Source organism: Cryptomeria japonica, chromosome 11, assembly GCF_030272615.1.
Source record: "Cryptomeria japonica chromosome 11, Sugi_1.0, whole genome shotgun sequence".
Lineage (NCBI taxonomy): Eukaryota > Viridiplantae > Streptophyta > Pinopsida > Cupressales > Cupressaceae > Cryptomeria > Cryptomeria japonica.
Genome location: NC_081415.1, coordinates 67,717,748 through 67,741,274, shown reverse-complemented (window position 1 = coordinate 67,741,274; position 23,527 = coordinate 67,717,748). Strand labels below are relative to the sequence as shown.

General features: G+C 36.5%; 1 protein-coding gene across 2 annotated transcripts; it reads right to left on the bottom strand.

Moving 5' to 3' along the window:
• Positions 1-6,632: 6,632 nt before the first annotated feature.
• Positions 6,633-23,001, bottom strand: LOC131859884 (disease resistance protein Roq1-like). 2 transcript variants are annotated; one of them, XM_059214128.1, is made up of 6 exons: positions 22,744-23,001; positions 22,009-22,511; positions 20,777-21,866; positions 20,396-20,665; positions 7,314-7,982; positions 6,633-7,222 (listed from the first exon to the last, which is right to left on the bottom strand). In XM_059214128.1, exons 2-6 carry the CDS (start codon positions 22,503-22,505, stop codon positions 6,776-6,778), a joined length of 2,973 nt encoding a protein of 990 aa, XP_059070111.1. In that variant the 5' UTR covers positions 22,506-22,511; positions 22,744-23,001; the 3' UTR covers positions 6,633-6,775. The 2 variants fall into 2 exon arrangements, with proteins under 2 accessions (XP_059070111.1, XP_059070110.1); XM_059214127.1 differs by lacking the exon at positions 22,744-23,001 and having other exon boundaries at positions 22,009-22,736.
• Between the last annotated feature and the right edge of the window lie 526 nt (positions 23,002-23,527).

Below are 23,527 nucleotides of genomic sequence, written 5' to 3'. Positions count from 1 at the left end.
CAGTCTCTCCCCCTGAGAGTAACATGTGTCTTGCTTATGTTTTTCCATACCAATCTCTCCCCCTTTGACATCAAATGCCAAAGTAAGAACATTTACAAAATACCAACTAATACAATATACCAACTACTCCCCCTGAGAAGTAGCTTCCTCATCAAAGACTGGAGTAAAAGATTTTCTCTTGTTAATTCTGTCGGTTGATGACAATCATGAACTTCCTAAGTCTCTACCAGTGGGGATATAACCCCAAGCTGATCTCTGAGATATTCAAAAGTTGCCTTAGGCAGAGGTTTAGTAAAAATATCTGCAATCTGCTTTTTTGTATTCACATAAACCACTTTTATCTCTTTTGCTTCAACTTTCTCCCTTAGAAAATTCAGTTTTATAGAAACATGTCTGGTTTTAGAGTGTAATACCGAGTTCTTAGATATATCAATTGCCGCAGTATTATCACAATAGATAGTTATAGGTTCCTTGCATTTTACCTTTATGTCCTTCAACATTTGTTTAAGCCGTAATACCTGTGTACAGTTTGTTGCTGCTGCAATATATTCTGATTCAGCTGTTGATAAAGATGTAGAACTTTGTTTCTTGCTTAACCAAGAAATTAGTCTGTTTCCAAGGAAAAATGCTCCACCTGTGGTGCTCTTTCTATCATCCACATTTCCTGCCCAATTTGCATCTGTGTATGCATATAATTCAAAGTTTTCATCTCTAGGATACCATAATCCAAGATTTGTAGTGCCTTGTAAGTACCGGAAAATCCTTTTTACTGCTGATTCATGATTTTCTCTAGAATTACTTTGAAATATTGAAACAATACATACTGCATTCATGATATCAGGTCTTGTTTGTGTCAAATACAGTAAACCTCCTATCATAGATTTATACCTAGTTGGATTAACAGGTGTAGATTCATCTCTTAGTGATAATTTGTCATTTGTAGTCATAGGTGTGCTTACCGGTTTAGAGTTTTCCATTCCAAATTTCTTTAGTAATTCCTTCAAGTACTTACATTGACTCAAGAATATATCTTTATCAGTTTGTGAGATCTGCAATCCTAAAAAGAATTTTATTTCTCCAATCATAGACATTTCCAATTTTTGCTGCATCTCAATAGAAAAGTCTTCACATAATCCATTTTCTCCTCCAAAGATTATATCATCAACAAAAACTTCTATAACCAAGATGTCATCATTAGTCACCTTATAATATAAATTGTTGTCTGCAATACCTTTAGAAAAACCAATCTTCAAAAGATACTTATCTAACCTTGCATACCAAGCTCTTGGAGCTTGCTTCAATCCATACAAGGCTTTCCTTAACCTACAAACCATATCTTTGTCATCTGTCAAAGAAAATCCATCAGGTTGTTCAATGTAGACTTCCTCTTCGAGATCTCCATTCAAAAATGCACATTTAATATCCATTTGATAAACTTTGTAGTTCTTGTGTGCTACAAAAGCCAAGAATAGTCTAACTGCCTCTATTCTAGCTACCGATGCAAAGGTTTCATTGTAATCAATTCCTTCTTTCTGAGAATATCCCTTACACACTAGTCTTGCTTTATTTCTGATAACCTTACCATCTTCATTAAGTTTGTTTCTGAATACCCATTTGGTTCCAATCACATTTTTATCTTTAGGCCGGGGAACTAATGTCCAAGTGTTATTTTTCTCAATTTGTTCTAATTCTTCTTCCATAGCTTTAATCCAGTGTTTATCTTCGCATGCCTCATTAATAGATGATGGTTCAATTTGAGAAATAAGACATACCTCTTCATTTGCCAATATTCCTCTTGTCATAACTCCTTTATGCTTGTTTCCAATTATCTGATCTTCAGAGTGATTTAGTTTTACATACCGAGGTGTCTTTGTTTGCTGTTGTTCCTCAGTCACAGTGGAATTTTCAGATGATACCGATGTAACTAGATCTTCATTCTGGAGCAGTGGATTTTGTACAGATTCATTTGTCAGTATTTCTGTTACTGGTTCAGAGTCTGTATACCTTGAAGTTTCTCTGAATTGTTCATCAATCTTTACATTTGTACTCTCAACAATTTTCTGCAATCTTTTGTTAAAGCATCTGTATGCCTTGCTCTTAGATGAATAACCAAGAAATATTCCTTCATCACTTCTAGGATCAAATTTTCCAATATACCCATCTCTTCTAATATAGCATTTACTTCCAAATATTCTAAAATACTTAAGTGTAGGAGTAATGCCAAACCATAGTTCATGAGGTTTCTTACCGGTTTCACCTTTGATGTGAACTTTGTTGAATGTATAGACTGTTGTACTTACTGCTTCTCTTCAATATACATGTGGTAGATTTGCTTCTGATAACATACTTCTGGCTGCATCCAAGATAGTTGTATTTTTCCTTTCTACAACTCCATTTTGTTGTGGTGTCTGGGGTGCTGATAGTTGTCTTCTGATTCCATTTACTTCACAGAATGTATTAAAGTCCTTAGATGTAAATTCACCTCTTTGATCTGATCTTAAACATTTGATTTTCTTGCCGGTTTCATTTTCTACCATTGCTTTGAATAGTTTGAACTTCCCAAGTGCTTCTGATTTTTCTCTGAGAAAAGTAACCCAGCACATTCTAGAATAGTCATCAATGATTAGCATAAAATATCTATCTCCTTGTAAACTTTTAGTTCTAGCTGGACCACATAAATCAGTATGAATTAAGTCAAGAGTATTATTGGATTTTTCTGGAATACTTTTGAAAGTAGCTCTAACTTGTTTTCCAAATTGACATTCCTTACATACTGGATTGTAAGGTTTAACAATCTTAGGTAGATCTCTAACTGCCTTAGTAGTACTGATCTTCACCATGCAATCAAAATTTACATGACAGAGTCTCTTATGCCATAGCCAACTTTCATCAATATGAGAAATCAAGCATGTCTTTTCATTGTCATTCAGATGAAAGATGTTACCTCTAGTTTGATTATCGGTTGCAATTTCCAAACCAGTTCTGTTCATAATTTTGCATTTACCATTTTTAAACTGTAACTGAAATCCTTTTTCAACTAATTGACCAACACTCAAAAGATTGTGGTTTAAACCTTCAACATAGTAAACATTGTCAGTATTATGCTTACCATCAATAGATATTGAACCCTTACCTTTGATCAAACAAGCTTTATCATCTTCAAATCTTACTAGACCTCCATTATACTCCTGAAAAGTTAGGAACTTACTCTTATCACCAATCATATGATGTGAGCATCCTGAATCAATGATCCATTCATCCTTTACTTCAATTTTAGCTACCAAGGCCCGCTCTACCGGTTGAACAGTAGGTGTCGGTTGATCTTCTGTTATAGCAAAAAAAACCCATCCATTGTCTGTCGGATCCTCATCAGAATCATCAGTCACTCCTTCATCAGCAACATAACAAGATTTGTCCTTATTCTTCTTGAATCTATATCTCTGATATTCAGGGTTAGGCTTGTATGTCCTTCTAACTTCTTCTCTTAAGCTAGCATGTCTATCAAGGCATCTTGAGGCCATATGACCAATCTTATTACAGTTGAAACATTTAAAGGGTGCTTTACCTTCATACTTACTTCCAATTGGACCTTTAGGCATTTTTCTTGCAAATAGTGCTTCAAGTTCTTCAAGTTCTTCATTTTCTTTCCTGCTTTCTTCAAGTTCTCTTGCATAAAAAGCTTTCCAATCAGACTTGTCAAATGATTGTGCAGATGATGTTGATGCTTTAAAAGCTAAGTCAGTTTTTATAGTAGCAACAGGACTAAATTCCTCAATTTCAAATGTTGAAAGTTTTCCAATCAATATATCCCTAGTTACTGATGTGTTAGGCATTGTTCTTAGTTCATTTATAGCAGTAACTTTCATCTTATATGCTAGTGGCAATCCTCTTAAAACTTTTGAAACAATTTCATCTTCACTTAAGGTTCCTCCACAACATTTAATACCCAAAAAATTTTCATTTACACTTTCCATAAAAGCAGAAATTCTTTCATCTTCTTCCATTTTCAGATTTTCATACATGACCCAGAAGCTTTCAAGTTTTGCAATTTTGACCGTGGAATCTCGTTCATTCAGTGTTTCCAAATGATCCCAAATAGCTTTAGCAATAGACCTATCTGATAGTCCCATGATTTGTTGATCTAATAATGCCCTCAAAAGTGCTTCTCTTGCCTTGCAATCATTTTCTTCATCCTTAGTCAGATTTGGTGGATTCTGATGACTTGTAGTAGGAGCAGTATATCCATTTTTTGTAACCTCCCAGATATCTTTTCCAATGCAGTTCAGATGTGTTTCCATCCTGATCTTCCATATCCCATAATTGGTTCCATCAAGTTTAGGACTGTCCTTCCTGAAATAGTTGCTAGACATTGGATCTCCTCAAGTTGTTAAACTTCTGCAAAAAGAGGACTCAGCTCTGATACCAATTGTTAGGTCCTGGGGACAACTGAGAGGGGGGGGTGAATCAATTGTCTGATAAATTTAAACCAAAAGCAACTTAAACAACTTTAATACTTTATACCTGTAAACCAATCTAATATGTCGATAGACAGTTTTAATAGTTAATTGTAATACCGGTGAGATTCTAATGCATGAAACAAAAGGAACAAAGTCATCCACAACACATAACACCAAAACTTGTACATGGAAACCCTGTAAGGGGAAAAACCACGGTGGGAAACCTTACCCACAATCAGATGACACTACTGCATATAGTAAGTGTATACAAATGGGGTCTGCACATGCAAAAAGGCCAAGCGCCTAGAGCTCACTGCTCAATGGGAGTCACACTAACTACAATTAGATGGTTAAATCCAATAAGAATGTACTGCTTAAAATAACATCTTCATATGCTGGATTCAGTATCGGTGTAGTTCTGATTGTCTTCACAAAAACCTAGCTTCACCTTCAAATGATATCTGCGTGTATAGCTCTGTTTAATCTCGCATATACCTTTTTACAATTCCTTTCCACATTCCACATCCGATCTTACAATTAAGATCTTACATTTATACCATAACCTAAGACCAATTTTAGTAGGTCGGCTCTACAAGATATTACAATAAAAACATTTTACAAACAAAACAATATTCGATGCAATAACCGATTGAACATGTCGGCTTAATGCATTTACAATAATAATAAATCATCTCCATAGCATGTCGTGCTGATCTCGAAAAGATAAACCTGCCAGTGTATACCCTGGACCTATTTGCCGGTAATAGCAAATATGCAAATACAATTATTCCAATAAACCAATCTTTAAGACAAGGTGTCCAAAAGATGTCTTCGACATAACCATGTGTTTTCCATGCCATTCCAAGTGTCGGTGAATATTATATCCTGCCGGTGTACCAGATATCAGTGACTGTGTGCTTGCCGGTGAATGTTGTTGATTCTCCAAAATGCCGGAGTTGATAATGCTTAGTAGGTATTGACATCAATGACAAAACCATACCAAAATACCAACAGAAAGAAGCCTAAGTCCGGTGGAATCTTGTAGAAGGCAACAAATCTCCTAGGACACTCTATGAAAGCCATAATGGTTAACTGAAGAGGCCCATAAGGAATCTTTGAAAATATTCTCAAGCTTATTGTAAGAAATTTTGCATTGAGCCCAACAAGAAGAGGAGTAAACATGAGTTGCCACCGAAATCTTCCAACTGATCTAAAACTTCATATTTAAAGAGAGAAATTTGGTGATCTAGTATGCCAAATTTTTCTCTATTTTGGCAAGGACCATGTATTCCAGAGATCCATAGGAAATCCCTGGAAAGTGAAATGAATTCCTAGAAATTAAAATATTTCACCATGACCTATCAACTTCTACCCATATTAGAGGATCCAACTGGGGGCCAAAAGGAAGGATTGTCAATAGCGCTAGGTTTTGTGCCATTAAATTTTCGATCCAGAAGCTAAAAAAAAAAGTGTCAAGACATTGGAGAACCTCCTAGACATTGTGTTCATCTTCAATGAGGTTGAGAAAAGAATCATCAACAAAGTGGCCATTGACAAGCTGAGTAGGTGACTCAGGTAGGGAGATTCCCCTAACCCGCCCAACAGAGATGGCATTGGCAAGCAAATACCCAAATCCCTTGGCAAACCAACATATATAAGGAGGGAGCCAAAGGAAAACCTTGGCGAAGAGATTTGTATAACCCAAAAGCCGAGGAATAGCAGCCATTAATGGTTATGCAAGTAGAAGCATCCCCTAAAAACATCTTCACAAACTGGATGAACCTACTTTGCTTAATTTGAGATTAATTCAGTTGACATGTAAAGAGATTATTTTAAGCGTTTTGGAATGTATAAATTACTATTGTAGTTTATTTTCAAATAGAATAAATAAATAAATAGAGATGTATACAAAGAATATTTTGTTTGTGAGAATAGTTAGATCATAAAACATAGTTTGAGAATAGAAATAAAAAGAAATAAGAAAACTTGATTACATAGGATATAAAGAAAATGGTTTTCTGTTATATACATCGAAATATAATGTTTAACATAACTTGATATCCATACTTATGACTATTTTAATACCAAAACATAAAATTACAAAGAAATAAAAAAACTAATACATTTTATGAAAATTTAGAAATAAAAAGAATTTATTTTTATCAATAAACTGTTTTTTAATTATATTATAAGCGAAAATAAATTCAAATTAAAAGAAGAATTTAAAGGTTCATTAGACCACTAATTTCACCCCAAAAAGAGTCCGTACAAATGTGAACAGTAATGGCATCGAACCTTCCTTATAGTTAAGAGCATACTTACTGCATACTTTGTTGGTATAAATGGTCAATAATTACCTTGAATAAACTCAAGGCTTTGGACTCTTCGCCTCTATTCACAGTAGCCATAAACCCTCCAAGAATTTCGGAATCTACAGGTCCATTTATTTTCAGATTCCGCTGCCCTGTGTGTACAAGTGTTACTATCCGTTCTACATCAGAATGAAAACCACGTTCTAGTTCAGAGTAATGAGCACCGAATTCCTCCAGGAAATGAGCGCAACCAGGCGATATATGGAAAGCGCATATAATGATTGCAGTTAATGGGTTTCGAATCTCCTCCAACTTCTCACAATATTCTCTACTATTCTGAATCTCAGCAATTTCATGGCAACCGATCACGTCAGAAAATAACTTTAGATTTAATCTTGACACAGCTTCATCCACTGCGTTCCATGCTATAATGGTATAGTCTGATGGTAGTCTCTGAAACATTTGGAAAATCAGTAGAGTTAAATTCCCCGACATTAACTAAGCAATAAAGTATCAAACATTCAGAAGACGATGTAGGTCGCACCTTTAGTCCGGAAACGAAATTCAATACGCCTGCATGTTGAGACGCTTGAATTACGAGAAATTTCAATCCTTGCAAGTCTTGGACACCTTGTATACTCTCCAACTCATCACATACAGCAATCTCAAGGCGCTCGAGCCGACGCAAAGGTGCAAGACTTGGAAACTCTCTCAACGCATAACACCCATTTATGAATAACTCTCGAAGGCTTGTTAGAGAAGAGAACCCTGATATTGTTCTCAAATCCTCACAATAATTAAATATAAGTATATCCAGCGTGTTTACCAGCTCTAATTCCACTTCAGTTAGTTCCTTCATTGCTGCAATCTCCAGATGTTTTAGGCTGGGACATACCTCTCCACTAATTACCAACTTTGAAAAACCTACAAATTTGAAGGTTATCATCTCAAGGTTATTCAACTCAAAACGAGATGATCCTCTACCGTTGTTCAGAGCCAGTTCTCCATATGATGGCACCTCATCAAACGTCAGAGTTTTAAGATTTCTGAGTTTTCCAAGTGATTTTGACAAAGATGTACCTTCAATGCCTAACTGGAAGGGTGCATTTAGTATTGTTAATTCTTCCAGTCCACTTAACATTTGTATTAATTCTGGAAGATTTCGCAATCCGCCACAACGGCGAAGAATCAGCCATCTTAACTGGAAACCGTCCTGGAATTCACAATTAATTTTAAAAAATGAATTGCTTCTCATAACAAAATATTATACTGCAGAAAGAAAGATGTAAACAGCAAAAAATAGTACACAGAAGGCTACGATGCATTATTCATTAACAAATTGCAATAAATAAATATATACACACTTCAGGCTCAACCATTTTTCTTATAAAATACCTTTGGTGATGATTGACAACTAACTGAACTGGATCTGAGGGACAGATACAAGTTCCTTATTGATTCCAATTGAAACTCACACATATGCAGCACATGGAGAAGTCAGTTTTGATTTATTATACGACATTCGACCCCTAAGAAATAACTGAATTTTGATATTTGATACAAATTTTATCCTATCCAATGGGTTAGTGAATATATCAGTCATATTATCATTTGTGTTACAATATTGCAGCTCTATCTTTTGAGATTGAATCTTCATTCTTACCCATTCATTTGTGTTACAATATTGCAGCTCTATCTTTTGATGACTCATTGAATGGATCATCAAGTTCTGGATGAGTGCATTCATCAGCAATGTGAGGCGTTTGAACCCAAACCCCCTACGGACAGATGCTTGCTGACGACAACAAGTGGGAATAGAGACACAGGTGATAGATCCGTCGAAGATAGGGAGGGTTTCGGGTCGAATAAAGCAGGGGATCTCCCCCTTGGCCTGCCCAACCCTCTCGCCTACGGGGTTCTATACTTAGGTAGGCAATCAAATGCCCATTTTTCTGCTCATCGACTGGTTGCTTGTCTATTGGACAATCAACGTGTAGCTGAGTAAACCCTTTTCGAATGAGATAAGTTGCTCGCTGTTAGACGATCCAGTTTAGGTTTCTCGCGAATGCAATAAAATGAAGGTGGAGTCTCTATATGCAATAGAAACTTTACTGATATTGGCATTTCCCCCTGGCATGGAGAAGAACCCGAGAAAGAAGATCAGCCTGCTCATCGCCCACGGCACTCCCCGGATTGTGTTGCTGGAAGCTCTGCCCTTGCCTCGAATGTTGTCTTGTCGCCTCCCCCCTTTGCATGGGAAAACCCTTTTAGGTTTGGCGATCCTTGTCCCCTTGGTTCTATTGTTCGCATCTGACCATCACCATGTGTTCCTAAAATTTGTCTGGATGGGTTTTTTGGTGAAACAGAAACACGCCAATTGTGACGTGTTACTAGACAAAGATGTGTTCAGTGTGGCAATTTATCAGGGTTTTGATCTGGCTTTGATTCTGAGCTGGATCGTGGTTTTGACATTATTAATAGTGAGGATCTCTATATTATTTTCTGCTACCGTGGATGCAGAGGAATTGCTGAGGTTTGAATCTAAATTGGGGGATTCGTATCCAGATCTGATTTTGGCATCTCTTGTGGCTTTTTTGGAAGCGAGCCCCATATTTCTCTCTCCTTCACAAGACGCATATCCGGATGCAGGTACTTTTACCCTTGTGCAAAATTTCATCGATATTAATGCTTGCATAAAAAATCTTTGAATTAATTTGGGATGAGTTTTGTTTGAGAGTTTGAGATAGCTGTCTCTGTTCTAAAAACCTGATGCAATCTGAAATTCCAAAAAAATCTTATTCAAATCGCCTAAAAAATTGTACTAATTTGGTCCACAATGCTTCCTTCATGTTGTGTTTGTTGAACAAGTGCAAATGGGGGTTTTAAAGATCGACAAAAAAAAATCATGTTTTTTTTGCTTTTATACAGTGTTTTTTCAGCATCTGGTGTGTTTCCTTACAATGACAATTTCTTAACATTGACTCGCCAAGTTTTTTAAAATACTCTGTGCGATTTACAAGAAATTTTTTACTGCAAATATTTGGAGGCAAGACAACACGTCAAGTTTGCAATTTATGATTGAAACAATGAGGAGAAATGACTGTCCCTTAGATGACTACCGCTTCACTGGTATGCCCTTCCTGAGACAGTGTATATACCTCAATCTTTTTATCAAAAATGTTCTCATTCATTTGTGTTTTGAGACTGCATTTTCCTGTTCTAAACTATTCTGTATTTTGACTAAAAGGTAGTCGTTGCTGCTTCAAAAACCATATGGACCTACCTATCTTTGTATCTATGAAATCGTTGATCATTTGACAGTAAGATTGTGACTATGATAGTTATCTTGATTGTGTCTTCTCAAAGGGTTACTTCAAATGAAATGGTTTCCCTCTTTTAACCTTGAGAGTTTGAAGTGAATGTCCTTAGTTGTAACCTTTTCCCCAATGGTTATGCATTTAAAAGTTATGACTATCACAATTGCTCATAATTACCTTTCAAGGTTGTCTTTCTATTGTTCACTGTTCACTGTTCACTAACCCTTTGCATCTTTCTTGTCAAGCGCTTCACCATGTGTAGAGGGCTAGAACATGTATCGTTGTGTTGTTACCATGTGTAGTTCTACCTTACAATCCTCTATCACAACTTATTCCTTTGAAGGGACTGGACTTCTAGTTCACTAGCTCTCTATAACTGTCATTCCCTCCTTTGATGGACCTATAAATGCTATAATTCTTATAAAGCTTCTGGATTTGATTGTGTGCAAGATTTTTATCATCTGATAGCAAGAATTATAGCATGGATTGTGGAAATCTGATAGCATTAAACTATAAATGTTGCTTAGAACTTTTATCCTTTGCATGTGAGTTCTCTGTCTTTGTATCTTGTGGCTGTGTTCTCATGATTATTTGCCATATTCTTAATGAAACTTTCTCATTGTTAATCACCAACACTATCTTGTTTACTAACATCTACTTTTGACTGATCTCTCAATCAAATGTCTGATAAAAATAAGTGTCATTGATCTTAAAAGTTAAAATTATCATCGAGAGCATTCTTAGTGTGGTGACTACATTTTAATGAAGTCATTACATCTTTCATGGTGACTTCATCTAGAAATAGTTGTATTTACACTCTAAAAGTGTGGGATCTCTTTGTGCAGTCACAAAACCTCTTGCATAACACTCTACTATTCTACTATTTAAGATAACTACCTATTCATTATTACAGTTCTATGGCCCTAGATATGCTTTTACTTTTCTGAAACAGTGAATAGATCTTGGCAGCCAATGACAGTTAATACCTCATCTTTGACAGTGGATAGACTGATGAAATATCTTTCCAAAGGGCAAAATGATTAACAATAAAAATGCCCCTCATATGACAGTCAAAAATTTACTTATAAGAGTGAAAATAAAAACTACGTTCCCATGCAGGATATAACAAAGGACATTATTAATGCATGCATCAGGGTTTGTAAGTTTCATTGAAAACGCTTACATCATCATGACCCTACTTGACCTAACATGGTGGTTGCCTTTCAACTCTTCAATCATTCTGGAAAGCTCTTTGTTATCTTCTTGTTGCTCCTTTAGGAGATTGCTTACATTTCTCCAAATCTGCTTGATCCACCATTCAAGATTTGCTGCTTTGAGTAGAAGATTGTTGCTTCTTGTTGAAACCTGTAGCTTCCTTGAATGCATCTGAAGCTTGCAACCAATTCTCTTCTAAACTTTAGTACCTCCATGTACTTCTAACTACTTTTACCATGCACAAACTGTTGTTCTCCTTTCTTGTTAGATTTCACATTGCTTCTGCAGTATTTACTGATTTCTTTTTAGTTTTTGTTATTATTGTTGTTGTGGTGGTGTTTTGTTTTGCTTGTAGGAATGGATTTCTTGAATATAGATTGGAAGAACATTGACGAAAAAATTTGTGAGGGATGAATTTTATGAAAATATTCGGGCACCTAAATGGTTGGACTTCTTGGCACTGGAGGAACCTATGGATGATGATGCCCAGTTCTGCAAGCTTGGTATGGTTTTTCAATCTATGTAATAAATGGTTTGATTTATTTTAGTATTTAGGCCCTATGTTTGAAATTTTGAGCATGAAAAGTGAAATTGGATAATCTTGCATGGTCGAGGATCCATAAATTTAATATCTTTGGCACCTAATTAAGGCCTTTAAATTTCCATAGTCCATTCTATTGTGTAATGGTTTCCATAGGCCTTTAGATTTCCATAGTCCATTTTCTAGGACTTACGTTCTTACAACAGCAGTTCTTATAATTGTTTCCATCCCGAACCTACACCATCTATCTATTGTTTGCAAAAATAAACTGGGCTATTCTGGACAGGATGGTTACTGCTACAAAAGTTATGCTCTTTATAAGAGTTTGAAAGACAAGCCATCTCACTTAAAGAATCCAAGTAATGCCAGCTAATTGTTAAATCTAGCAGCATACTACCGTTTGTTGAATGACATAAAATTGGAAAATTGAAGCCTCTAGAATCTATCAGAGTTTTTTTTAAGTTTATATGCTTGATTATGTTGAAGTCTCTTTTAATATCCGATTAGTTTTTTGTGCATTTTGTGGTATCCTTGGTGGCATGGTGGGGGGTTTGCTTGGTTCTGGTGGTGGGTTCTTATTAGGACCTCTACTTCTTGAACTTGGTGTAATTTCATAGGTAATTCAAAGAATTCTCCATTTTCCTTTAGTTTCTTAATATAGCTACATATAATTCATCTATAAATGATTTGTAATGTGATAATACACATCTAGCAAGTGCCACTGCAACCTTTGTGATAATGTTTTCTTCCTTATTTTCTGTGATAGAATTATATTTTCTTGATAGGCTTCCAATTGGTTATGGTATGTGTAAAGCTTAATCATTTCAAAGATATGAACTCTTTTTTATTTTTCTTTGACAAAGTTTACTGAGATACTGACTCATACACATCTTTTCAGCATTGTATCTTATAGGCATTTCTGTTTTATCCAAATTCTGGGGCCAATATATGGTGCGGAAGCTAGTGACAGTTTTGGGAAGGGCTTCAATTATTGTCTTCATCCTTTCTGGTATAATTTTTGCCAGTGCATTGACTATGGGTAAGAAAATTGACACCATATCTACAGTACATTAATATTTGAAATAAAATTTTAGGTGGAGCATATTGCACATAAGTACCATTTTGTATTCAATTTTTTTATTACATGTAATATTTTTCCATTGCAGGTGTTGTTGGAATAAAAACAACAATTGCCATGATCAAACAACACCAGTATTTGGGTTTCCTTAGTATGTACGACTAAACTTTGTGGGTTATGGGTTAAATGATTTAATCAATTAACCACCAATCCAAGAGAGTGATTCAAGTTATGCCAATAACTCATTGGCATTCACTTTCTTGTTTGTAGTGTCCTTGGTTAATTATTACTTTATGAATAAAAAAATCATATTTGAAAGGTGAGAAAATAAAAGCAATCAATCTCTCGTTGATCTAGAGATGTATATGAATAGTGTAATTTATGTAAAATATAGGGCACAAGGATTCTAAAGTTGTGAGTGTTCATGATTAGTCTAGTCATGAAATTTGCAGTTATAGGCATGTAGATTTATTAGAGTCATCATCCATGACAAAAGATAATTCCCAAACTCACACAGTTAATACCTTTGGGAAACATCAGGTAGTGCTCTATTTTTTGTCTGTGTGATTTTCATGAAACCAGGAGCAGCATGGGGGGCTCGTCTGATACAATTTTACTGCAAGTTTCAGTCATGTTCAACTTTCTAATAAGCAAAAGTTAAATGATATTAGTTGGGTGTGAATTTGGTTTCTTTTCATGGCTTGCAGGTTAAGACTGTGAACGTGACCAGGCTGTGCAAGCAACAACAAATTGTGACTATCAGTGGGCAGCTCCCAGGTCCCGCCATTTATGTAAATAATGGTGACAACCTTGTGGTTCAAGTGATAAACCAGGTTGCTTACAATATTACAATCCACTGGTATATAACAAGTTCATGTCCAAGTCCTAGGAGATCAAATTATACAAGACTAATTGTCTTCAAAACATCTAAATGCTTTCAATTCTCTTTTATTTTGTGAATGAAGACTTAGTAGTAGATTGGATGCAGCTGCATCAAGATTCATATTTTTTATTGAAAACAAAAAAATTGGGTCCAACGTGTGTTTGAAAAGTAAAAGGTTTTTGTTTATGTTGCAGGCATGGAATAAAGCAGCTGAGATTTGGATGTGCTGATGGACCAGGCTACATAATTATCTATGTGGCAGCTTCGTTCCAGCTTCCTGTTCTTCCACACCAAGTATTTAACTTTCTCAAGGACGAGAAAACTACATCACAAGTATGTATTAAATACCTTCGAGATGCTACATTGTCTTTTGTTCATGATATTTTTGTTTTCTCTACTGAACTAAGATTTCTTGTAATGGCTAAGTGGGATACTTTGTCCACCAGAAACCTGGTGGAAGAAGTAGCACACATTGAAAATGGGTCACATCCTAGAAATTGCATATCTCTTATGCGTTTAAATGTAAGTCTCTAAACTAGATCACAATCATTATTTATTTCTTTGTTAGCAAACGAGGACTGAAAATAGGATGTGATTGTTCTGATGATTTTATCAGTTATCCTTGCAAGGTACAAAGTCATTGCAGTAAGTTACATGAAAGTTTGGTTGTTACTGTTTGATATGTGATTGAAAAATTTGAGACAGGTTTATGTTGCATAGCTAGGATGTTATTCAGATCGTCTCATTGGTCTGTAGACTCTGTACTATTAAGTTGTGTCTAGTCATTCTTGTAAAATTCGAACATACATAGTGTGTCACTGCCATGCATAGCCACTGCACAGTGATGGTGAACATATGTGTAAATTTCAAGAGAGGTTGTAAATTACATAGCCCATCATATTCAACATAAAAGTGGGTGTGTTTTCAGGTCTAGGAAATGGAAATTCTATAACTTATTTCATTTTTTCATTGCTGTTGTGTAGATTGCCCATCATGTGTTGTTGGCCAAGTGTTGGACCCATTGATACTTGATGATGGTCATTGTAGCTGTGTTAGACCTCTACTTGTTGTTATCAAACTATTAAATGTTCAATTATCCAATTACACCATAAGCATGGAAAGAAATTTTACAAGAAACTTTGTTGCTTCTTTGGATATGTCTCCCACTCAGGTAAGTCTTTATTTTTGAGAAATTGTGTTTAGCGTTAACTTTCTCAGTCTTTCATTTGAGGGGTTACTTTATTTTATGTTGCTTCATCCTTTTAATCAATCTTTTTAGAATATTTTTTTACTCGTGTAGTTTTAATACTATCTCAGGTCCAGGTTCTGTAGCAAGATGGGGTGGAAATGTTATTGTAAAAAATGTGGATGCCCCTATCCATATTTGTCAAAAAATGTGGCTGCTTGGGTTTCATTCATGACCATATTTGTACTATTTCTCCTTCCTAAGACAAAGAATATGCCAATTGAACAAAACAACATTGGTTGTGGAAGAAGTATGTGAGAGATGTTGATTTAACTGATGATGAAGTAGGAGATGCCTTTCCCAAACATGAAAGTGGGTGGTTTTGCATTCGGATCAACTATACTTTTTTCTTCTAATAGTTTGCCTTTCTTAACTCCATGGTTTCAGCTGCATAACCTTCTGGTTCTTATTGCTATTGCGATACTCTTCTTCTTCTTCTTCCTCTTCTTCTTTGTCTTCTTCTTCATATTGATGTCTACTCAAAGGCTGTTGTGTATATATTGAGCCAAAGCCTCCTCTAGGATTGTAAGCTGCTAAAAATGGATTGTAAGATGCTAAAAATGAGTCTATGTAGTCATGTGAAGTTCGATTCTATTGTGCTCATCTATACTTGTCAAAAATATGGATGCCCATGTCCACTGTTCATGGAGTTAGTAATACTGAAGGATTTGGCTTGTGGCCATAAGGCAACTATGTGTTTCTGTGAAGACACTGCTACCTTCTCCTGTAAAGAACCTTGTGGTAACCTTCTGCTATGAAAACTCTGCTACCATTTCCTATTTACTGTATCCAATATTCTCTGGAGAAACACCACATCATTATGTAATATACAAAACATTGAAAATAAATATAATTATTATTGTATTTATTGTTAATAAGTTTGTTATGGTATTTTGTTCAATGTTTTGTAAGAAATTAAATATTGAAAATAATTACATTTAATCTTTTTGTTGCTATTTGGAAACATTGAAGGTTGAAACCTACACAAAAAAATATTTAAAAGAAATTGTTTATTTTTTTAATACATTTTTTTTATATTGTCTCTAGAGAGACAATAGTTGACATCTAAAGACGTATTGTCTCTCGAGAGACAATATGATTTTAATCCCAACTATTGTCTCTACAAAGACAAAAAGACTTTTGTTTTAAATTATCTTTATAGAGACAATTTTAAAGACGATAATTTAAGACACTCGGTTAAAGACATTTTTTAAGACAATACTAAACATTTTTTTTGTCTCAAGTTGAGACAATTTGCTCAAAAATTGTCTTAAATATTGTCTTAAATCACCCCTCTATGTAGTAGTGTTCCCCTAAGAAATAACTGAATTTTGTTATTTGATACAAATTTTATCCTATCCAATGGGTTAGTGAATATATCAGTCATATTATCATTTGTGTTACAATATTGCAGCTCTATCTTTTGAGATTGAATCTTCATTCTTACAAAATGATGTTGTGTTTCAATACAATATGACCATGCATGATAAATTATATTGTTTGTCAACTTGATTGAATTTTCACCGTCACACTTGATTGGAGTTGGTCCTTCTTTCTTTTGTCCAATATCTTTAAAAATCCTCCTTAGCCAAAAAGCTTCACTAGTATCACTACCCAATGCTTTGTATTCAACTTTAGTAGATGATAAAGAAATAGCTAGTTACTTCTTACTGCTCTATAAAGAAAGACCCTATGTCGAACACATAATCTAGATCTCCTATCAAATCAAAATTTGAATAACTTGTCAACTTAACAATCAATTGAAGATCATATTTTGGTAAAAAATTATAATTAGCTTTGTAAGCAATGCGCATAAATCTCTTTGTGCAAAGGCGAAGGTGCAAGGTCCTCCCCTATTGAAGGATTGCTCCTCTGAGGATGGTTCCAAATTGGTGTCAATATATTGTGGGGACTAGTGTAGATAGTCACTTCCTTTTCTCAAAAATCCATGATGAGGTGATAACCTTGAGTGTTGGTGGGTCCTATCCTTCAATCCATCCTATTCTAGAGAAAAAAAGTGTTGCAAATGAGAATATTATCATCCCTAGTAGCAAGGTAAGTGGGTCCTTTATCTCCTCGAATGTGTCATCTGTCAAAAATCCTTCTCAGCTTTCACATGACCTTTTCAAGAATGCGCAATTTGTCCCTACTGATGGGGTTCTATTGAGCATTTCAAGAGTTGAGCATGTTTAAATATTAAGGACCCTTCTTCAAATTGGTCTCTTGCTAAAATGGATAACTCCTTAGTCGGTGATTTCTTGGGTAGATGCCTTGACATTTTGGCTATCTGAAAATGGGCTACTTCTCTGTCGGCTATTAAAGGCAGTGTGTCCATCTTGGTGCTCCCTAAAGGGATGTTCTTCATCTCCTTTAGTATGCAAGAGGATAGTATTCATATCATTTCATCTAATCCTTGGTTCTCTAGCAAGAAACACCTCTTTCTCTGCAAATGGCGACTGATTTTTCATCCTAACGTTCATTTGGCTGGTGCTATCCTACCTTGGGTTCATCTTCATATCTCCTGTTAGAGTTCTAGGATGAAGATATTATTGCAGGGATTGCTAACTCCTTAGGCCAACTCCTCTCTTGATTCAATCACTAACCATATAGCTAGGCTAATCTTTGCATGCTTCTATGTGTGCATAATGCCTGAATGGATTTACTATTGTTGATTGAAATGATATCTCATTTGGGTTCATAGGCTCAACCATTGGAATTTGAGAACTCTATTCCTCTTTAATTCACCTATATGATTCTTGTTTGCAATGAGGTTGCCAAATGTTTGTCCTACTTCCATATCCTAAAGGGAATGGCCATATGGTTTCTCCTATGGTCTCTAAGGCTGGTGGTTCTGATTCCCATTTTGTGGAGTTGGTTGCTCCCCCTTTGTCGAAAGATTTGGTTGAGGGGAAGCAAGTCCATTTGGTTCTTTAGCTTTTTAGTGAGATTGATTTGTTGACTTCACCCTTGATGAAGGAGTTTCTAGAGTCTCCTTCATTTGATTCTCTAGAGGTTTTGATTCTTTTTCCTCTTACTATTCAGTTTCTTTGGTGGAGGTTGATGATTGTGCTCAATCTCCTGTGGTTGATTTGGTTTTGGTTAAGGTTTCTAATTTTGAGCCTATTCTTGATCTTGTTCTCTTTGAGGTCATGAAATGAATCTAGCTAGTCAAATCCTCCATTGCTGGTCCATAGATTCAGTTTCCTACAGCTGGGGTTGCTTTCTTCGGCTTCTCAATCCCCTCCACTTTGGATTTAGTGGTTAATCTTGGTGAGAATGTTAAGGAGAAAGCTCCTTAATCACCTTCTGCTAGTTTCTCTATGGTTTCATTGGTGCATGTTCATGCATCTCCTCCTGTTGATTCCTCTATGGTTGGGAGCCCCTCCTTTAAGAATACTAAGAAAATGATAGATGTGGGAAAAGATTCTAAGACTCACAAGAAATCTGCTAGGGAAAAACAATATATGTATGCAGCTAGATGCGGCTAATGGAAGCCAAAGTACTCTGGAGCATCTTTGCTCCCATAAATCTAGGAAATGATCATCCTCTCTAGGAATTTCAGAGGATTAAATGGTTCCCACAAATAGATTTTTGTAGAATAATCTGATGAAAGAGTTTAAACTTGACATTTTTCTTCAAAAAAAACAAGATGATTATGGATGCCTTTCTCAAGGTGAGTAAATTTATCTAGCCTTTTTTCTAATTCTTTGGCTGTTAATGTGGATGGTGCTTCATGACGTTAATAAATAATGTGGAAACCTACAACTTGAAGGTTGTTCTTATTTCTAAGGATAAGAATTTTCAAAATATTTTCTTCTTTAATGAGGCTACTAAATCTGAATGTGTGCTCTCTAAAACCTATGTGCCTAATAATTCATTTTTAAGAAGGGGCTTGTGATCTTCCCTCTTTGATTCATGTGTTTCATTTTAAAATTCCAATTGGATGCTGCTAGGTGATTTCAACACCCCCTTCTACCCCTCTATGAAGATAGGGGGTCATTAATTTTTGTGATATCATGCTAGATCTTGATGAGTTTTTGTCTAATGGCAAGGTAATTGACATGGACTTGGAATGTAGAAGTTTTACTTGGTCTACTATGAGATTGCTCGAGATGACCTCATTCAAGTCGACCTTGATTGATGTCTTCTATCTTGTTCCTGGATTCTCATTGACCATGGACATCTTTCCTCCCTTACCTATTTTGGTTTGGATCTTTGCCCTGTTTTTCTATGATGGATCCAAGATATAACTCAGGGCATATTACCCTTCATATTTAAATTAATGTGGACCCATCACTGTGATTTAAAGGCCTTGTGGCTTAATGATGGCGCTCCAAAGCCTATTGACCATGGACATCTTTCCTCCCTTACCTATTTTGGTTTGGATCTTTGCCCTGTTTTTCTATGATGGATCCAAGATATAACTCAGGGCACATTACCCTTCATATTTAAATTAATGTGGACCCATCACTGTGATTTAAAGGCCTCGTGGCTTAATGATGGCGCTCCAAAGCCTGAGGAATGGATGGTAGGTCATAAATTGAAAATGATAAAATGAAATCTTCAAAAATGGTGTAAATCTTCATTTGGAAATATCTTTTCCAAAAAGAAAGATTTAAAGGATCAGATCCATACTATTCAAATGGAGATGGAAAGCTTTGGTGCATCCCCTTTAAAGGTCAATCAAGAGAAGAGTCTATTGTTTGAACTTCATAACATTGTGCTCAAGGAGAAGTTAATCTGGAAACAAAGATCTAGAATCCAATGAGTTAAAGAGGTGAACAAGAATACATAATTGGACACCACAAAGCTACCATTACAACGATAAAAAAAGGCACCAACATAAATTATAGAATACTAACTCTAATACCATCACAAAAAAATTATACTGAAAGAAAGAAAGATACAAACAATAGAGAATAGAACAGTGAAGGCTACAATGCATTATTCATCAACAAATTACAAATATATATATATATCTTCTGAAGACTCAACCAGCTTTCTATTAAATAGCAAACTGACTTACGAAACATTAAAAATACTTGGTCATGATTGACAGATAATTGTACATCATTGAGAGATAATTGGACACTTGACAGCAAACTGGATCCAAGAGACAGATGTACAGTTCCTTATTGATTCCAACTGAAACTCTAATGAAAGATATCCAGCACATGGACAATTCAATTTTGACTAATTCTAATATCTCAATGGTAAAACAATCTTCAACAAATTACTATTCTGAAATGTATGTTCTTTGATCTGAATTTTCGATAAAAAGCCATGAAATCCAAAAACATCTTTCTCTTGGAAAAAGATGTAATATGCACCAAGAGAAACAAATACCTGGGCATTGATTTGACTTGCGGAAGTGCTCCACAAAGACAATCCTTGAAGAACTGCTAAATACTGCAACTGCCGCACAGGAATCCATGGAGGAACTGTTTCCCATCGTGCCTTGTCAACCCCAAGCCACAAGAGGGCAGTTGATGTGCCGGTATGGTTATTTGAATTTCCTGTAAAATATTCAATTCTTGCATTGAGGGAGGAGTCCCAAAAATGATCGTAACACCGCTGATTTGTTTCTTGTAGGATTTTTTTGAATCCCTTTTGTTGCTGCATTCAAGGATCATGGTTAAACCTACACACATTGCTACTAGAATAAATAAAATAAGAAACAAGGACCTTATATGATTTTAATTTCAGAAATACAAAAGAGTTGCGCACCATAGATCTAAGATGCTCTGACCGCCACAACCGAGGAGGGACCGCTTTTTCATCCGCCATTTGTCTTCCCAAGTCACGCAGGTGGTCGTGCATTCTAAATACATCTCCTTTAACCCACCTAAATGTATATGATTCTTTTTCCTCTACTTCAACAAGGCACTTCTCTATCAGTCTTTGAACTGCGTGTTCGGCCGTCCTCCACTGGGACGCCTTCCATATTGTTATAGCCATATCTTTTAATTTGGCATTAAAGAAACAAGCAATATCCATAAAGATTTGTTTCTCCTCAAGGCCCAAACCGTCAAAGCTGATTTTAAGAGATTGCATAACATCATTAGGCTGGATATACTCAACCTTTTCCAATTCCAAGTTCCAATAGTTCTCATCCCTTCCACAAACATGGGTGCCCAAAACTTTGAGTGAGAGGGGTAGGCCTCCACAGAACTTCACGAACCTTTCAATCAGCTGCTCGCATGGAAAGGTTGGGGCCTTTCCGCCGAAAGCATGGCTACAGAAGAGCTCTTTAGCATGATCTTTGCTCATTGTTTTCATCGGATAACAAATACTGATTTCTGCACTGATTAACACACCCTGGTCACGGGTTGTGACAATTACTAAGCTTCCAGGACTGAGAAGATCTCGAAACAAAAGGGCACGCAACTGGTCGAAATGATCTATATCATCTAGGATTATAAGAAAACGCTTGTCAGATCCTGCCCTTTTGAGACAATTCTTCAGCGATTGCGTGCCTTCATCAATGTGTTGTAATTCCTCATTTTTCTTGAACAGATCTTTTAGAAGCTTTCTTTGCAAGACGTGCAATTCACGTTTTGCGTGTGATTCTCTCACATCATAGAGAAAACAAGATGCATTGTAGTCTGAACGCTTCCTGTTGAAGACTTCTTTTGCCAGGGTTGTCTTGCCAGAGCCCCCAAGACCAAAAATCCCTACTATCTTCATTGATTCCGCGAATCTCCTTTCGAAATCTTTGACAAGTTCATCCAGTCCAACTGGATATGTCGCAACATGTAACGGTGCCCTCTTTTTGATTTCTTTCTCCACACAGGACACAATCTTATCACACAAATTGCTGAAACCGGGAACAAGAATAGAATTTATTTAAAATGAAATCGCGATAGGGTGAACTGAATATCATGTACTAGAAAAGAAAGGAAAGAAGCAAAAAATACGTTGAATGGCAATCAATCCAAAGCAAAAAACATTAAACTTACTCTCCACTACTGCAAAGTTCAAAGCCAACTACTTCCGAAGCAGATTGAAGGGCCTTTTTCCATCCGTCCAGCTTGTGAATGTGTCTGCCTTTACCTTCATATTTGGAAAATGCTGCAGTATATGCTCCTTTATCGATGTGACGAAGGTCACAAGGCTTAACATCGTAGAATACAGGAATGAAGAGCGAGCCGTTATGATCTCGTTGGTGTAACATTAGAACCAGCTCGTCTAAACACCACCAGGAGTCTGCATATCCTTTAGAAAAAATGGCTATCTGAACAACAGACGAAGATATGGCGCTATGAATAGCAGAAGGAATAGAATCTCCCACTTGTAACTCTCGACGATCTAGAAATGCGCGACACCCTCGATCCTTAAGAAGTTCATAAAGCTCTTTGGCAAATGTTTCTTTGACGTCAGGGCCTCGGTGGCTGATGAATGCATCATATAATTTCGACGCTGCAGTCCACCTCTTCCTTTCTAGCTGATGTTCCATAATTTCCTGGTGAGATGAGGAAGAGGATGCCATTAATGGAAGATTACAATTAAATGGAATTGCAGGCTACCACAGATCCTACCGGATTTATACATATAATATTTAAGGAAAGATAGATAGCTATGGAAATGGATTTGATGGCCGCCTATTATTTATTCTATTTCTTGACTTACTCAATTATTTCTTGACACCTAAATACCGTAAGACAGAGACCATATAGATAGGTACTTCCCCTTACCGCTATAGAGAGAGCCCTTTATTTCTTCCCTCAAGCACCGCTACCTTCCTTAGAAACATAAACCGCAGGGTTTACAGACAGTTGGTCAATTGGGCAAAATCCCATAAGTACCCCTACCATTAGTACCGGGGAAGGATCATTAGTACCCCCAAAAGATAAGTATCGGTAGAAGGACATGACCAGCCAATCAAGCCAAGAAGTAGGTATAGAGGAGTACACCACCGGCGTTTGCCTGGGGCCGGTATGGGTGTAAAGAGAGGGTGGATCCGGTATCCGATGAAGAGAAAGGCGGGTCGAGAAGCCTCTTCATCCGAGGGCCTATCCGAACTATGGGGTTCCCTCGTCCGGGAGGCAAGGAAGGGGTTGTTGGCCTTCCTCCTAACCAGCCCCTTCGGGCCTTCCGACTTGCTTATTCTAGCGTATTCTAGCAGGTTTATCCATAGAAAATAGTAGGGCCGAATTAATTATTGATTAATAAGGGGTGGGGGGTTATATTCTATAGGCGGGACTTTATTTCTTTCTTTGATCCCTCCGGGGGGCGGAATCCAACTCGACTCAAAGGAGGGTACGTACCTTGGGGCATTGGAGCTTAAAACTGCACTATGATTGGATGGATGGATGAAGGAATTGGTTGCCCCCATGAACCGGTCGGAGTTCGAATTCATGCATGGTACAACTATATTCTCCCTCCCAACCCCGATGAATGGAGGGAGATGGCCTTCTTACTTCTAGTAGTATTACCTCGAGCATGCAGGGTGGGTACTCGAAAAAAAGTCTTTGGTTC